General features: G+C 42.8%; 1 protein-coding gene across 3 annotated transcripts in view; it reads right to left on the bottom strand.

The window, feature by feature from the left end:
- ACVR2B (activin A receptor type 2B) overlaps positions 1–18,848 on the bottom strand; it is a 108,434-nt gene that overhangs the window by 58,460 nt on the left and 31,126 nt on the right. Inside the window, exon 1 of one of the 3 annotated variants that reach the window (XM_051768302.1) lies at positions 8,722–8,812. The exons of the other annotated variants lie outside the window; for them this stretch is intronic. Coding sequence (XP_051624262.1) covers positions 8,722–8,746 — 25 coding nt within the window. The 5' untranslated portion in view covers positions 8,747–8,812. Of the gene's footprint in view, positions 1–8,721; positions 8,813–18,848 lie in introns of those variants that run through there. 3 annotated transcript variants of the gene reach the window in all.

Below are 18,848 nucleotides of genomic sequence, written 5' to 3'. Positions count from 1 at the left end.
CTAAAAAATGCTCGAGCTTCTAATGTTTGTGGAAGACACTTGGTCTAGTAGAAGATGTCTCTTGTCCATGGCAGGGGCGCTGGAAGTAGATGATATTTAGGGTCCCTTCCAACCCAACCCATTCTATGATTCTATGAAGGCACAGCCTTGAAAAAGACAAGAAACGGAGCAAGAAGTGCCACAGGGGAGAGACATCTTTCTCATCAGAAGACATACTAGATTGCAGCTAAATCTAAATCCACGCCACAGGAACACATCTTCATCCCCACCAAAGCCAAGAACAATTTTTGATCCCATGGATTAAAAGAAAAAAAACCTCCCCCTCCCAAGACCATCTCCCAGATAAGTTAATTGATCTCTGGTTATTTCTCCTGCCTTTGCACCAATGGAGAAAGATGGGATCTAGCTAAATCATTTTGATTAGCTGGCATTAAAGGAAAGCCCACTGTAATGCTGGGCCATTCAGTGCTGGGTGCACATGTGCTTTGCCAATCAAAAAGCCCTGAGACGTGCTCGACAATACACCCTTGAAACTCAGGTGTTTTAGGCTAAAAAACACATGTGGACAGAAAGGGAAAGCACTCCTGTGGTGGAGGAGAGTCTGTCAATGAAGGACCTTCAAGTGGAGCTTCTCAGATTATCTGTTCAACTGCGCAAAAACCATTACAGCCAGAGATTAAGTCAAAACACTATTAATAAAAAAATGTGGAAAAAGGCAGCAACTGTAGAAGTCTGCAGGATTGCACCAGGGTCAGGAAGCCCCATCAGCCAGGGGTTTGCTGAACAGGTCATTCAGGGCTGACCCACAGAGCAATGGCTCCTGCAGCTCCATGTGGCAGGTGGGCTTTGCACCCCAGAACCCCAAAAAGTCCATATGGGAGAAAACATCTGGCCAAGAAGATGGCAGAGCACAACTCTCTCAACCCAGCAGCCTTTTCCTGAGATAGCTGGAAAAACAGACGTGGTCTTCAAAATCTCCATCCATTGAGATAGCACTAATGTCGAAAGGTTGAGCAGGAACAGAGCAGGCAGATGCAGCACCACTGCCTAACATCTCCTTTAGGAGACACTTGGGATAAGAATAGCTCATGGAAAGAAACACCAAGCTATGAGAAAGGATTTAAACAATTTTCCTAAAAAATGGTTAAAACCTGGAACATTTATTTTCATCTGGATATAGAAATGTGGATGATGAACAACTGCGTCCTCAAGTGTTAGAAAAGCTGAGCATGATAGGAAGATCTGCTACACTTCATCTACACATGTCCTCCCCCAATAGGCTGCCTAACATCTGGTTAATGTCATTAAACACAACCAACTGAGAGCATTCAGACAACATGCTTTAGTCCACCTCTTTCAGCAAAGGCCTTAACCATGACATCAAGACAATAGAAATTAATATATGCTGGGTCTAAACAAGAATCACAAGATGTGCTCCACTGAACAGGGACCAAAACTGGGATATAGGATGTCTTCAATCAAAATTTCACGTTCCTAGAGTGAATTGAGCAGCTTCAACAGTGGAAAAATTGAATAGGGAGGGAAGTTTTGCTTTGGAAACATCAACCTACTCAACTACTCTGTGGTGAGGGACTCCACTGAAGACACTGAAACGTGGAGACTGCAACTCCAGCTGCAATGGGATGACAGGCAAAATGTATTTAAATTGAATTAAAACACTAATGTACCATCAATAGCACTGGCAGTGAATATATGTTTATTTTATATTCATGTATTGTATTTATGTGTGCATTTGTGTATATGTGATATTTTAAAAATTCAATAGTAAACCTTTCACTGGCCACAAATCTCTTTTTTTTTCTTCCACAAAAATGAAGCATTGCCTGGGTTAACTGGCCACAAATCTCTGCAAATTTTTTTTATTCTTCTTCCCCAAGAATGAAGGATGGTGCAGGTTTGGAGATGAGCACTGTGGATCCAGCACAGCTCCATCACACGTGAATCCTCCTCATGCCAGGGAATATTTTGCATCAGCCTCGTCAGGTTATATAGGAATATAATTAATAAGGTGACATATCCCACATAAATAACTTATGAGAAGCCTGTCACTTGGAGGAGAGATGGTAGCCAAAAGGTATCCTAATTCACTCTAATAATGGATTGGAGAGAAAATACAAACACCTGGATGAAGCATCCATCTTTGCACTGTCAAATATCATCAGCTAAGAGGAATCTGTTCATCTGCCTGGCAAATATCTTTTTGTTTTCCTTTCTCCCCCACAGCCCTTCTTGGTGGTGAAAAGTGGCATCTGGGAAGTGCTGTAGTTTCAAGGTAGCATAAAAATAAGTGAAGGCAGAACTTCTGGGCAAGATGGGCTTTCTAATAACAAATGCCCTGCAATGAGTTGCAGGTAGCACATATTCTTGTCCACCAAGGGTGCCTCTATACCACAGCCAAAACCAGGTGAGATGCCAACTACTGGCCATGCAAAGGAGAAGAATTTATGAGGAACTTCCAGAAGCTGCAAATCAGCTATTGAAAGGCAGAAAAATCTATAAATCACTCCACTCCTCCAAATTAGTGGAACGGCTTTTGAGCACAGCAATCTGACAGTCTCCTGAAACCGGACTTTTACTCCTTTAAATATTCCCACTAGTGCATGTAAAACCATTTTGAAGTCACTTAGTTTATACTATAACTGGCATCAGGGGCATCTCCTTAGAATCACAGAATTGTTAAGGTTGGAAAGACCATTGAGTCCAACCACTGACCCAGCAGTGCCAGGTCCACCACCACACAACATCCCTATGCACCACATATACACGTTCCCTCTCCTTTTCTATCTGTGCTAAAAGTGCAGAGCTTCTCCACATCTTTCCTTTCTCCCTGCAACCTTCTGCCTTGGAGCTGCCACTGTGAAGCCACCGAAGCTACCAACCACTCCAGAACACCCCAGCCCTGGGTCTTTACACCCCTCTCCTGCCCTCATGATAAAGTCAACTTCTTCTGTTGCTTTATGACTGAGAGCTGGTGGAGAGGCCAAGGAGAAACCCCCACAAGGTCCACCAGCACATCGCTCCTATCCACCCCTCATGAAGAAGCACAGAGTGCTTCAGGCAATGTATTAAATCCGGAGCTATTATTTGCAACAGCTCCAGATTATTTGCTATTTTATAATGACAGAGCACGGGACGCCCTGGCATCGGTCCCACTCTTTGAGCATAACTAACCTCCAAGACTGCTCAGACTGTCAGGAGGCTGATTACATGAAATAAAACACTGCATTTGACTATTAATTAATATTGACTTCACTGCTTAACCCCCGAACATGTAGAAATTTATAGGATCGCTCTCCAGGTTTATTAGGGCACTATTAATAATCTGAGGAGTATTTGGAGTCAGTCACCTTAAGGAACTCAAAAGAGCTCTTTGGTATGATGCATAGACATCATCTCAGGCTACTTTTGGCTTGGAAAAGCATTTGGCTAATTTTCAATTTGTCAAGTGAGCCCCTGACAAGTTGGTAATGTATAACAGAGCAGATCTTCAGGAATCTCCAGCAAGCTTTTTCTCAGCCACGGCTGGCCACAACAGCGTGGCACAGGGATATTATAACAAGCAAGATAATAACCAGATGGAGCAGAGCAATCATCTAGGCTATTTTGGTAGATCCACTGCAGACGAACATGATACAAAAGCCAATTAACTCCAATATATCTGACATGTAAAATAGTTTCACACTGAAACTCTGAGTTGTTTTTTTTTCCTTCCACATTTTTCCTCAGATGCTGGGCCTTCTTAATATACGACAGTCTGAATTTTTATAGGAAATATAAAGCTAGCTTTTTCAAAAAAAAAATTCAAAGAAAGCATTCAAGTATGGAATATTTTAAGTCCATAGAAAAGTGGAAATTTAACAACACTTGTTAAAAACTTGGGTTTCTAAAAAACACCCAAAAAAACCCCACAAAACAAAAACACAACCTACCTCACTATCTTCAAGTTTTTACTTGAAAACTAGAAACCATCTTAGTTTCTTACATGTATCACATATGAAATTGTTAAGGATTGTATTTTGGGGTAGTTTGTTCAGTAACAGGGAGGAGACTTATGACAAAATCTTGAGAAATCTTACTTCTAAGCCATTAATGTTCTTTACAAAACCCAACATGTTTTTTTAGAAAGACCCAAATCTGTGAATATGAATCTTTAAACATTACAAAGGGTAAATTTAGTCAGAGAGCTTTCCTCAAAGAATAAATAAGCAAAGCATGAGCTGAGAGAACTAACAGAACCCAGTGTTTTATCTTCTAAATCTGTGACTTACAGATGCTTAAAAGCAGTGGTCCAAGGCCTGGGAGCTCAGTGCCCGAGATGTTAAAAGCACTTTAAATCCTTTAGACTGCTTTGAAAAATCTCCACGTCTTTGCCACATGCAGATATTTTGCACTGCGAAGCCAGGAATCAATGCAAGCATTTAAACTTCCTTTTGTCAGGAATGACTTAAACTGGGAGAGCATAGAGGCTTGTAAACAAAACTGCTGACACCTCCTGCGTTATTGAAAGCGAACCATGATGCAGCATTAATTGAACGAGTACCTTCAATCTGTCAAGTCAAACAACACCCACAGGGGCTGTTCCTGGCAGAGGTTGGGTTGATGTTGCAGCCAACAGGGCCATGTCATTAAAACAGGATTTTTTCATGATACCTGAACGTCTGTGACGGCGCTCAGGTCATCTTGGAAAGATGAAAGGACCAGCACAGCTGCTGAGAGCATCTTCAGTGAGCCTTGGTTTGATTATCAGTGACTGAGTAAGTGGCTCCTGGAAGTCTCACTCCACTTGAAGATTTCTTGCAGATTGGCTGATTGTCACCTCCCTAGCAGATTGTCACCTCCACTGAGTCTGCACTGCTCCTCCAGCCTAAGGGAATGAGTTTTCTACTCACCAACACGGGTCCTCTAGCACAAGAAAATCATGTTCCCCTCCGCCATATCCCCATACACACATCTGTGTTTTTTCCATCACGGAAAGTATCACTTGTAATGAGACAGTTCTGTTTTCTCACTCAGCAGAGAAAGGATCATGTACTCAAGACCCCATCCCAACACAAAAACCAAACCATTTCCTTCCAGCGTTGCAAAGTCACTGCAGCCAGGGTGCTCAATTTTGCACAGTTTGCTGAGATGACACCAAATAGCTACAGCAGAAAGGAGCTTTCAAAAAATAAAAAATATCATCATCAGAAAGAACATAAAAACTGCTGTAGGTCTGGGCCACCACATCAGCACAACTGCTCCTGCAGAGCTCCTGCCTCTCCAGACCAGTAAGCTACACTAAATCAGTAGATTTCACTGGTGTGAATAAACGATGACGTCACAGAAAGAAGACCAAAAACGAAATCTAGTTTAGATGGTGGAACTGCTTAAAATCATTTTTATCATGAGCAATCAATCCTTCTGGTTCCCTTCACGTTAAAACAAGAGAGAAATAGCAAAGAGTAAGGTGCTTGATTTTTAACCTCCTTCTCCAACTCCCTGCACCACCTCTGCTCAGAGGAGACCTGCATTAGATTTGCTTTTTTAAGTGAAGGGTTACAGAACAGCATCTGCTCCTTCAGTGGGGAAAACAGAAAAATATACAACAAAATTAAAAACTAGCTAATTTAGGACCAAGCTTACAACTAACTGTGTTCCAAACTGCTAGAAAGAAGGGACCAGAAGAAAGGCAAGACCCTGTATGAAACCTATTATCCCACGGATCTTCTCTGATGGAGGAAAACAGAAGTCACTGGAGTCTGACCTTAAGCCCATCTGATACAGCCGGAGCAACCACCATACAGCCCATTATCATCAACACCTCACTAAAAAAGAGAATGTTTTCACCTTTCCTTTCAACCCTACTCCATCTTCTCCATTTCTTCAGGACACAGCATTTTGCAGCAGGAACTTCTACTGGCTCATTTTTGGTGAAAACCTCTTAGTATGAACACTTGAATTTGACAGACATTTGCATTATTCTCTCTTGCAACTCAAGGCACAAGACCCCTCAGAACTCTCTCTTGAGTAAAATTACTGTTTTTTTCTTAATTATACCAGTGGTTAATGCAACCTCCGACAGCAGAAAGGTTGAACTTTTAATTTGGCAAAGTTTAGTGCCACTCTGCATTAGGCCACAGTGATTTAACCTCTATCTCCATGGCACTGTGCCTATATCATTCTCCTAATAGCACATATCCCTGCCCTATATATTTTATTGGAATCCCTATGGCTGCTCTGCCAGAGTGCCCTGGACCAGCAGCTCTCAGTGAGTCATCGGGGACACTGTACAATCCCATCACAGCAACGTGTATTCTTCCCAACCACCAATACATTATTTTGGGTGCCAAAATCAAGACTTTCACAAATTAGAAGGCTAATTGCACTGCTAATTACACAGTACACTCCAATGCAATGCTTTGCACATCTCAAAAACACAATTCCGCACAATCCCATACTCCAAAGTTCAAACAGAGACAGCATCTAGCAATGCTTTTGCTCCTGAAATAACCCCACAAGACCCTCTCCATAATTTCCAAGAATGTACCTATACAGAAACATAAGAAGTACGTATCAGTAGCAAAAAAGAAGAGATTTGCTGGTCGGGAATGACACATCTGGTTCTTTGCATACTGAACTCGCTTGTCGTGACCTGGTGGTCCTTCAATCCAACCCAAACTCATTCAACCTCAGCACCTAAGAAAATGAGCACCTCACCCATGTAGGTTTATCACAATGGCAACTTATTGTGCACATAACCAGGAGACAGCTCCATCATGCACATTCTGGGTGTGTACATAACTGCTGCTTAAGCTCTTAAGTTTATCTGTGTGTTTAATATTCTTATTATTATTCATTACGGTTTATTATTTATTATTAATTAATAATAAATAATGTATTAGTTTATAATTATTATTTATATTATTTGAGTACCCTGAAAACACTGATACTTGATTTCCAGCCTCCAAGTGCAGTTGGAAAGTGTTTTCTGTGCTTACAGACATGGGGCTGGGACACTGAAAGGCAAAGAGACTTAGGAAGGACCACAGGGGACAGCTCATGAGAGAGTAGGGGATAAATCCAGGACTTCCCCTGTGCCCAGTGTGCCTGATGACTGCTCCATCCTTCCTCTCAGCAACAGGATGAAGCAAAAGTGGCCCTCAAGTATGGCTATAGTGGCTACAAACCCAATATTGCCATAGGGTCTTTTAATGGGAACAAGTTTATCTTCTCATTCCCCTTTTTTTCCTGAATTAGCAGAGGAGTTAAAGCGTGAAGTCTCATATTTTGTTTTGCCTATCATTCAAACAAGCAGTGTGGTTTCAATCAGTCTCTCACCACTGATTCATGGCCTTTCCAGCTGCAACAGATGTGAATCCCTTCACCCCAGGAGTGGTGAAACTTGGGTATGTGGCATCACCTCAAGCATAACTTTTTCTGCTCTTGACTATGAGCATTAGAGTGTTTTGTTCTCTAAGCACTTATCATACCAGATCTTTTAAAGAGAAAATACACTAAATAGTGTTTAAAAATAAAAAATATCAGAGCAAAATGTAGAGATATTGTACCATAATTAGCCAACGCAGATTTTGGCCTCAGAAACAACAGTAACACCCTGATGTCCATGAACTGTGCAGCCCGGGAACGCACCAAAGTCCACACAGGAAAGAAATCACTGCCAACAGCCCTCACAGTGCTCTGGGTGTTAGTTTTTCATGTGGCACCTTCTGCTATTAACATCTCCTTAGCCGCTATCTCTCGTTTATTAGAGGACAACACTTCCCTATCAGCTGTGGCTCCACAAACAAGCCAAGGCCACCAAGGAGAGGGAGCTCCCAGGGACCAGCTCCCAGGGACCAGGCAGCAGCACTCCAAAAGTCTGGCTTGGCTCAGTCTCCTTAAAGTTGCACAATTTATTTCCTCCAGTAGCTGTGACTGTAAGAAGGCTGTTTCTCAAAAAAAACCAAAAAAAACCAAAAAAAACCCACCAACGAAAACCAAACAAAGAACAAAAAAACCCCAAACCCCCCAAAAAACATAAACTGCATTTTATCACAGAGATAACAGTGTTTCCCTGGACAGCAAGTTCCTGCTGCCAGAAAAGGCGAAGGAAGAGCCATCAGAAACCTCCCAGTGCAGCTCAGCATGACAGCAATGCTGGGGAAAAGCTGGAGGGGCAGCCAGTCCTTCTGCACCCCCTCAAGTCCTTACAGACATTCACACCAGGAAAGGGGAGGAAAGAGGCAGAACCACGAGTTGGTGGTATCTGTCTGCTTCTAATCATCTACATGGCAAAGGGTGGGGGGAGGAAAAAGGAACTGTCAACGTTTTAAATAATTAGATCAAAGCAGAGCTGCTTACCACGGGTAAAAATAAGAGTGAGACTTCATGCTTTACTCCTCTGCTAAGTCAGAAGAAAGGGGGATGAGAAGGTAAGTGCAGTGCATCCAAGTAAGTGCTGGGTTTGAAAAGTCACCCACCCCTTAGCACAGGCAGGGACATATCTCCTTCCAGGGGTTCAAACCACCCTGTTTTCTTGTCACTGCAAGTAGCTCAGGACAGACACACATGGCAGGGCAGGGACTGATTGAAAGCCACCAAGACCCTCCCTTCACCCAAAATCCGTGTTCACTCAAGCAAATGGAGCAGCACCTCTGAAATACCTCACATGCACATGCACTGCCAGCATCAAGGAGAAAACATAGCTCAGAGGGATCAAACCTGGTCGGGAAGGTGGTGCCCTCATGTCCACTTCTTTGCAGACTTCCCAAACTGCCCCTTGCAAACTCCCAGCTCAGCCTGACGTTTGATCTCTGACCGGGGTGAGCAAACACCACGGTGCAGAACAAATTGTTCCCTTTTCCAAAGTGGAAAGCCAGCCCTCCACGTCTCAGTTTCATCCGGGACCGATCCTGCAGCCTCAAAGAGGATGGTGCCCCACCAGGACTTGGGGGTCACAACCTTCACTTGAGTTTAAGAAAGGGCTCTGCCGACCTTCTCCACTCGAATTCCACTAATGGCATTTCCAGCCAGCAGCCCCCACCCCATCCCCTCCAGAGAGTCCCACTCTGATCCAGCTGCTCGAAGGGGGGCATTTAAGGGGGGGAAAAAACACATCCCTTGGTCTCTCAAGCAGTCCTGCATTTTGCAGCATCTTACATTTCACCGTGGGAGATCAAAGCAGCCCTGATATTACAACACCACAAAAGAAACTTATTTCAGGTTTTCCTGCACGAGCTCTCTGTGTCCTACTCCAAAAGAAGAAATTACAAAATTCCAGCCTACACCTCTATAAAAGAAATATTAGCAATTCAAACGAGGCTGAAATATTTTTTTTCGGTCTTTTACTCTAGCTACATAAATCAGATAGTGAAAAATAAGATCATGACACAAAAGACCAATCATAAAAATAGCCCTATTAATTTTCTTCTAAACAGCTCAAATAAATAGTGCCATTCCTGCATTTTGAGACTATTCAATTACAGAAGGAAAAAAAAATGATCCAGCAATACAATGCAGCTACAGCATTTGAACAGCTATGAAACCAAAAGGAGGGAGATTGATTTATTTTTTAAATTAACACTGCATTGCCCATATTGCAGAATGATCAACACAATTATCAGGAAACTTGAGGGAAAAAAAAAAAGATAGTCCCCAAAACATTTAAGAAAGTGTATGGCTTTTCTGAAGCACACTGGGCAGGACCTGAGGTTCCTCTGGGCAGCCAGGGTGACAATAACTCATATCAGGACACAGCACAGGCGACCATAAACATCTGATTCTATTGTTCTGCCATATAGGCAATTACTGCCTCATTATCATCACTATTAAAAACTAATGCTGACGTCATCAGCAGATCAGCTGATCCCTAATGTCCTGCTCATTTTTTTGCAGTGGTAATTCATCAGTTTGAAAGTTTTAAAGAAATCTCATCCAGTTAATAAAATCATTTACTTGTACTTGTTAAAGATTGTATTCTTTTAGCATAAATGTTTCTCACTGAGTTTGCAAACAAACTATCATGGGGGAGAGAAAAGTGAAAAATTCCCTAAATTTCTACTTCTCACCCCTGGTTTTAACATCTCATAACTCAAGTTTCAGACTAAAATTTAGCAAGTGCAGTCTATACTCAAAAAAGGAAATTTTGTGGGGGCTTTATTGTTTTTAAATCTGAAAGCCAAAGACAGCAAACTCTCCTCATCCCCTTTCTTCCCACAAATCAGGTAGGCTCTCCAGGCTGATCTGTGGCTTGTCCTTTCAGTGGAGCTGAAAGAACTGGACAGAGGGAAGTCAGGTTTTCCCCACTCCAATTCAGGCTTTATTGAAAAAGTGTCTCTAAGTGTTCTGATAAAAACTCATTTAATTCAATAGTAACTGTCATCTAATCCATGCTTCTACATATTGCAGTTAAAGGCACTTCTTATTCGTTTTTTTTTAATATATATAGCGATAAAAGACTCCTTAAACAAAGTCTGATTAAAATTCAGTTATCTGTGCTCTGAGGGGAAAATGTATTTATGAAGCATTTGAGTGTTTCCATCTAGTCTACTTGCACAGCCCCAACTGCACCAGGGTCCACTCAGTGATACAGTAATGGAAGAAATCATCACCATCCCCTGGGAAGGAAAAGGTTTGGTGCAAGGAAGCAAGTTTGGGGCTATGGGTGCTCTTTGGTGTACTAAACCAGCAGCTCAGCCCCAGAGACGTTGGGGATGAAGGAAGTGATTCATGATGGTCCCATCCCTCCAGGGGATGGGATTCTATTCCTAATTCACAGAATCACAGAATATGCTGAGTTGGAAGGGACCCACAAGGATCATTGAGTCCAACTCTTAGCCCTGCACAGGACCATCCCCAAGAGTCACACCAGATGCCTGAGAGTATCATCCAAATGCTTCTTGAGCTGATGGAGCTGTTTCCCTGCCCAACCACCCTCTGGGTGGTTGAACCTGAGCTTGGAAGTCCAAAACCCATCAGGATCTTGAGCTGTCATGAGAAGCTCTGGAGATGGGACGCCCACCATCACATGCAACATCCCAGTTCAGACATGACAGCACGCTCCAGACCAGGAAAAAAAGGCAGAAGAAACTTGAGTGATGCCAAACATGTCAGAAGCAGGCGTAAAATTACAACCAAAACCTACCTGATTCCCAAACCGGCACCACTTCACCTGTGATCCTCCTGAGCATCCTCACCACGACTGTGCTTCCCGAGGCTCCCTCATTAGCACCTCCAGGGGTCAAACCTCAGTGGGGAGGCCGCCCCTGCAGCATCCCGGCCCTGCCCGCAGGCAGCCATTCATAAAATACAAACCCCAACAAAAGGCACGCACACGGAGGCATACACACACACCTCTAACCGGAGAAAGACCATCTTACTCACTGCTCTCTCTCCTTCCCACGCTACCTCAAAACACTCATCTGCTGAAGCAATGCGCTGCTTGGCCGGCAGCCAGCTGGAAGCCAAAAGGGGCTTTTCCTTTCCTGCCGCTCAACCTCATTCAGGCACTTCTTGCTTGTACACAACGCTATTTATAGCTGCTGGCGAGCACCCAGGCGCAACCCAACCGCAGAGCCCCAGCGGTTCCAAAAAAAAAAAACAAAACAAAAAAAAACCCCAACAACACAAAAAAAACCCAAAACAAAACAAAACAAAAAAAACCTACAAAAAAACACCAAACCAAAAATAAATTAAAAAAAAAAAAAAAGAAAAAAAACGAAACCAAAATAAAAACAACAGCAAGAAAATAAGCTCAAGTGGAGCCGGCTCGTCGTTCTGCTGCCGCAGACCCTGCCGCGTGCGAGTGTGGTGGAAGGGAGAGGAGAGGAGAGGATGGGCTGATCCGAGTTTAAAAATAACCCAGCCAAAAAAGCCACTGCAGGGAAGCCTGACCTTTAGTACTACTACAGGAGGAAAGCACGCTGCACCCCTGAGCCTGCCCGGGGAGATAGCGCTGCTCCGTAAGGCAGGATTTGAACTAAAAGGGTGTGGGGGGGAGAGGGGAAGGAAGGGAAATGGAGGGGAAAAAATATGCACCAATTAAAACAGACACTGAATTAAAAAAAAAAAAAAAAGCTTTTTTTCAGGAATAGTCCATTTTTCCCACCTCCAAAAAGCAAAACTCTCATTCCTCTGGACACCCCTTCTGAGGGAATGATTCCAAAACATGGTTTTGTGGGAAAAGAGAGGAAGAACCAGCTTAGTTTCTTGCAGATGACAACGATAATAACAATAATAAAATTAATAATTTATATGCTATATAAAATATTTATATGCTATACATGCTAAATATGCTATATAGCATATTTATATGCATATAAAATATAGCATATATAGTATATGTAATATATACAGCATATACATGCTTTGTTGTTGTTATTATATTTATTGTGGTTGTTATTATTGTTATTATTATTATTATGGAAGGAAAAGGCGTTAGAGAGGCTGCAGTTTCACTCTTAGGCAGAACTGTCCCTCAAGAGAATCTGCAGCCAGAGATTTCCCTTTCCCACATCATCCCACGAGTCCTGGGTGCTAGCAGTGATGCCACAACAAAACCCATCCCTCAATCCTTCTGGTTTACACCCCTTTTCCTCCAAAATCACATTTAGTCCCAGTGGAATCACACTGCTGCCTGCTATGGAGACTTCAGCTGCTGCTCACATACACCAAAAGCATCCTTTGACTTCATTTGAACACTCAGCACTGAACTGTCTCTAAATCAATGGCCAGAGGAGAGTTTCACGGCCACCACTTTGCTCTCCCACAACACAGTGACTGGAAATGAGACTTTCACAAAAAAATAGTGGGCTTTGATCCTTTCCTCTCTGTTGTGGCATCTCTGGAGTCAGCACATGCATCCTATAGAGAACACTCAAAATTCCTTCGATTTTGGGGAGGAGTGGTAGGAATTGGCAATGATGCATCCTGAGCAAGCACATGCACATCAGCACAATTAAACACACTATAAACTGGACAGTTAAAAAAACACATCACACCTCAGTGAGGGTGGAAAATAGGGGAGCGACCCTGTGGGTCAGAAAACATCAGTCACTCTGTGCTTGCTCCCTTCTTCGCTTCCTCACTCCTATTTTTTTCCCCCCTAAATGAAAACACTTTGATTTTGCCAAGACAGGTGTTTCAGATACAGCTTGAAAACTAATTAAATCATATCTGCAGCTTGAAAACTAATTAATCCTTTATTCCCTATTATAATAGATAATTACAATGCATGATAGGAAATGACTTGTCAGGTTTTCTGTTCAAAATCCCTGCACTTTATGGAAAATGAAGTGGGGGAAATGGTTAGAGGGCTTTCCCATTCTTCTGCAGCCCACCAAGGGAGGCTGCTAAAAGGGTGAATGTTTTTTTTTTGATATGGCATAAACAAAAACTACAGTTACTAAAAATAGCTTGGAGAATGAAAGACAACAGTAGGTCATAGTTTTTGGGTCATTTCTTTTTCTTTGAGTGCATGGTCAAGAGAGGAGTGGTAGAGTGCAGCCCTCACGCAAACAAACAGCAAAGTAAAACATTAATTAAAATAATGAGTAGGGTAGGATTCAACGTGTGAGACAGGCAATAGAGATGCTCCTCACTTCTTTCTCCAACACGTTTCCCATTCTAGGATCATTCTGCACCACCAGGAAGGTGATCAAACATCCACACTTGCTCACCAGCAAAGGCACCCCCGAACCCACCTTCTCACCAGATTTCTCTTAAAACACCCCAGCATCTTTCTCCCACAGCAAGACAAAAAACTATGGTTGTGCTGAAAGTTTCCATAAGTCCTTTGTAACAAAATGAAGCAGATTCTGCCTTAAAAAAAAAAAAAAAAAAGAGTTGAATGAATCTAAACCCACAAACTGAGGCATATCATAATTCAGGGGATGAGGACTTATTGATGCACAGACTGTTTATGAAGTGTCTAGGGAAAGGAGCAAACAAAAGCAAGCCATTTGCTCTATTGTCCTTAGTAAAAACATGGATGGGTCTGCAAAGCCACGTAGGATGAAACCCACCAGGTACCAAAAAATAAAGTCATTCCACGATTTGAATAAAATGTTATGATGGGATTTGCACCCAACAGAAAACAGCTTGCAACAAAAACACCCTGGATGACCATTTCCCGAAAACAAAAACCCTCAACTAATCCCAATCTTTTTGCCTTCTCTTCCACCTGTTTGCTATTCTGCAAACTTCATGACCTCAGTGCAGCTCCATGTTATCATAAACTCCCGTTTAGGGGAAGCCAGAAAGAAACAAGGGCAAGAAACAATCCTGCCCATTACTTCTTTTCGTTTACATCTTCAGTTTGCTTTTTTTAAATTTATTTTAAAACCAGGTTTTCTAAAGCACCCAAAGGCGAAGTGTGCCTTTCAAAAACCCCCAGCTCTCCAGTAGGTCCACATGTGGTTCCCCTCTAAACTTCTGCCTCTTCCTCAAATCCCCCAGAGCAGCACTAAAAAACAACCGTTGCCGTGTAAAATGATCAAAAGTAGAGTCAAGGTTGTTTTCTTTCCAAAGAAACTCTTTGCCATTCAGGAAAATCTCCAGAACCTTTTGTAGCTGGCAGCAGGGAGAAGGATGACACAAGCAATTAGCATCACAGTCAAAGATCTTCGGCACATTCTGGTGCCAAATGCACTTATCGTAGCCTCCCTTAGCAAGATATTCTTGGGAGTGATCGCCCAGAGATTGACTGAGGCCCTGCATACCCTATTAATGAGGTTAATTAAAAACTGTGTTACCAGCAGGGGGACTAAAGGGTGTGAAAATAACTCAAAAGGGCCATCTCCCCTCTTCCCTGCCCAGGGAAGGGGTTATCCAGGCTGCTTTTTCCCATGAGGACGAGCAAAGGTCCCACAGCCAACTGAAGTTTTAGACCACACCTCATCCCAGCAGGAAGCATCCCCCACTGCCAGTGCATCCAAACCCACTCCTCCATCTTCACCGTCCCTGCCACAGCTTCCCAACCCACAGAGTCAATACATTACCCAATTTCACAACCTGTTGCCAACGGGATGAATACGTAAAGAGATTTGGGGAGGGGGAAGCAGAAAGAAAAGAGGGGAAAATGGATTTTAAATCAACACTATTAATTGTTTTGGTATTTGTTCATATATTAGATTAGTAGACTCAGAGGCAATTAAGCATCCTTGATAAGGGAATGCCTTGTGGCAAAGCTTACCCTGCTCCTCCTGCCATTTAAGCATTTGGGATGGAAGGGAGGGAGGAAATTCCACTATTTTTTTTATTATGATTTTGTGCTAAAAGAAGAAGGTATTTCCAAAGTTTGCACAACTCGTTAAGATACTAATTTCAAATCAATTCATTTATCACTTTCCTTTCGAAATAGGAATTTTAAGTAATGAAGAGGAAACTAATAGGAAATATAGAGGAAAAATAGAGGAAACTTCGGTCGTATGAACGAAGAATATTAGAGAGAAAATAACTCTCTACCTTGTTTTGCCTACACTGATTTGTTTTATGATTTTCACCCCAACCCAAACCAATACTCTTCTAATAATATTTAGACATGTTTCTTCAGGCATTAAATCAACTGAGGATACTTAAACTGACCTTTTATATATTTTAGAGCCTATAAAAAAAAAATCTCATCCCTTCACATACTACTGACTTTATTTTCATTGCTCTTGTCAGTATCTCATGGACTTCCCTACCCATGCAACAAATACCCCTTCCAAAGCCACTGAAAGCTTTGGGGAGAATTTGAAATGCAACCGAGGTTATCTCCTAGCTTTGATCACTGAGCACAGCTCTCCCTCCAATTTGCTATTGCTTAATCTCCACCACAATCCTAAAGCTGTTTTTTCACCCAAACACTCATTTCCTACTCTTTCAGTAATTAAGGTTGTAATGGAACAGCCTGGCAGCACTTAATGCTGTTTTTATTAATGCTGTAATGACTTGAGTTACAAGATATTGAGCCATTTTCATGTTTTTGCAAACGAGGGTAAGGGTTCCCCCCGCTGCTGTGGGGGTTTCTAGTTCTCCATAGTCCTCTTCAATGGATCATTTAGATTCCAGGGCAACACAGGCATTCCTAAGGAAGTCAGAGCCCACCAGACTTATCAATTGAACTATACAGTCCGAGCAAAGAGAAAGAATTTTTAAAAACTAATTATATCATAGCCTTCATTTTTTGGTGTCCAATTTGTCCAACTGGGTCTCAATTAAAGGGTCCCGATTTTCTAAGAGAGCACCAGCTCTTTATACACTGAATATAAACCCCTTTAAATAGATACCTCTACTTTTAAGCCTCTGAAGGCACTGACAATATTTGTAAGACATTGACCCAACATCTTGTTATGCTGACAGCCACTCAGTGGCATTTCTTTTGGTCAGTAATAACAATATTTTCTTTAAGAAAACTTTGAAGTGGTTTCAGGCAAGTTACAAGACATATTAAAAATGACACGCCATCTGCTTCCCAATGTGATGTTTTGCATTGTGTAACTAAACCAATTTAAGAACTGAAGTCTATTTGACATCTAATTAGTCTGTTTGGTAGCCTGATCACTTGTAGATGTTCTGGAGGGAAAGAAGCACTCTAACAATCTTGATCTTTTTTTTAAAAAAAAGACAACAATTAAAAATAATTAGTCACAGAACTGCTTTTCCTTCCTAAATATTTTCTTTTTCCCCATTTAAGAATCGAGACATATGTTTCTCCCATACTACTCTCTATTTCTGGTAGACTGTAAATCCAACCATCCTTTTTTGGCTACCACAATCAGAGAGCTTTACCAGAGCCCTGGAAAAGGGAGAGGAACATTCCCTGGGTTGCAGAAGCAAAAGATCCATCATCAGCACCCAACATCACGTGGTGCTGTGCCCGGTCAGCCGTTTGCCTGCTCAAGTTGACGGTATTTCTCAGGAAATGCGTGGTCACCTCAAGAGTGATTTATCCTGGCAGGGTAGGACTAGGGGATAGAAGCAGTAGGCACAATCCAAACAGAAACAAAACAACTCATACCAGAGCATTTAAAATTCAAAGTCTAGACTCGGGCTTGCAGAACTGCTGCAGCTCCTCACCAGTGTGAGGAGGAAGACTCTGCAGATGGTAAAACATTGAAGCAGGTCGAACTCAAAATCAGAACCTGCTGGCATCCTCTCACCATGGATGAGGATGTTCAGGCTCATATACCCACTGGGAAAGCACAGCAAGAAATAATTAAAGAGCACCTTTGCTAGGGACAGCCTGTATGGTGGTCACACCAAGGAGAAACAACAGTTTTTCACGCATGAGCGGATGATGGAGAAGGAAGCGCACACATCATCTCCAGAAGCGTTTCAAATATGCCTTGTAGAAATCAAAAAAGACAGTTCCCAGTGCTGCATACTTGCTGCATGCACCCACACAACAACTGCAGACACATGCCAGAAGACCAGCCATGAAGTTTGATTCCAGCATGAGCCATGAACTGCAGGGCACAGAATCACAATGCATTGCTCCAGGCACCATCCCTCCAGGAAAAAGTCCAGTGGTTTTAACCCATGACATTTATGTCAGATACATTCATACCCTGATAGATCAGTTGGGGAAGTTAATGACAACATCTCAAGCCTTTCCCAGGAGCAGACACCTCCAGCCATGCTGGGAGCTCCCATCCCACCTCCATTTGGAGACAACCCTATCTCCAGCAGTCTTTGCCCATAGCGCACACCTGCTGCAAGCCCAGACTCTATTTTGGTAGGGAGGGAAGATAAATGAGTGAGAACTACAATAAGGTATGGGTAACAGTTGGAGGGAGGGTCAGATCAGGTCACTCCCAGAGGATGTTGTTCCTGGAATAACGGGTTTGTAACCTTTATCACCTCCTGCAATGAAACACGACCACTCTTCTAGCCCATCTTGTTTTCCGAGTTTTATTTTCTATTGTTCTGTACTAAGCAACTGCCTGTCCTTATCAGCACTGTCCCGGTGCCACTTGTCTTCCTGTTACCTTCCCTTGTATCTGCCCAGTTTTTCAGCCGTGCCTGGACAGGCATTTGGAAGGTGTGATGAGTTTGACAGCCTGATCTAACTGCCGCCTTCCCAAAACAAGTCAAAGGGAAGAAGAAAGAAGGAAGGGGGTGGGGGGCAGGGAAAGATCATTTCAGCTAGTTAAACATGCTGCTACGCAAAAAAAAAAAACAAAAAAAAAAAAGAGTTGGAAGGAGACGGGGGAATTTGCTAACTTTCACTCAGCAGCAGAGCAGAGCTGCTTTCAATGTGCCATATTGACTTACCGCTGCTGGAGGCACAATAAAGGCAGCCCTCGGAGTCAATGCGGGCTCCCGCGGCTCTGTGTAAACTCCGCTTAAAATGTATTTCAAGGAACTTGATCTATTGACATGGCAACTGTGAAAACTTGAGGCCATTTGAAATTTAAATAGCATTTCCACCCCTCTGTAAATGCCAGCCGCGGGGTGGGCCCCACGGCCCTTGTGTGGAAAACGCTTTCACTGGAAGACATCTCCCCCCAACAGAATGCCTCCAGACACAACTGCTCTCCTCAAAAGCAGCCAGCACGACTGATTGGGACCCCTTTTTGATGCAAATTCATATTATTCTGTTGGGGAACAGCAGGTGTTCAGCCATGCTTTCCTTTAGAAAAATTAGGACCTTGCTTTCTCCCCCTCCTTCTTGCACTTGGCTCTTGGCTACTTTCGATGGCTCTCACCCTCAGCAGACACTTGGGTGCCTCCTGGGCTGTGAAGTACAAATTCCCATTCAGGAGCGGGACAGCGTGCCCTACCAATCCATAAATATGACTTTTATTATGCATGACAAAAGCTACATGACAAATGCCCACAGCAGAGCACCCCGAGCCTCCCCGGTG

This window comes from Manacus candei, unplaced genomic scaffold (assembly GCF_025592945.1).
Source record: "Manacus candei isolate 608988 ecotype Guabito, Panama unplaced genomic scaffold, ASM2559294v1 h1tg000094l, whole genome shotgun sequence".
Classification (NCBI taxonomy): Eukaryota; Metazoa; Chordata; class Aves; order Passeriformes; family Pipridae; genus Manacus; species Manacus candei.
Note: the sequence above shows the minus strand (reverse complement) of the source record. Positions and strands in the feature narration are given on the sequence as shown.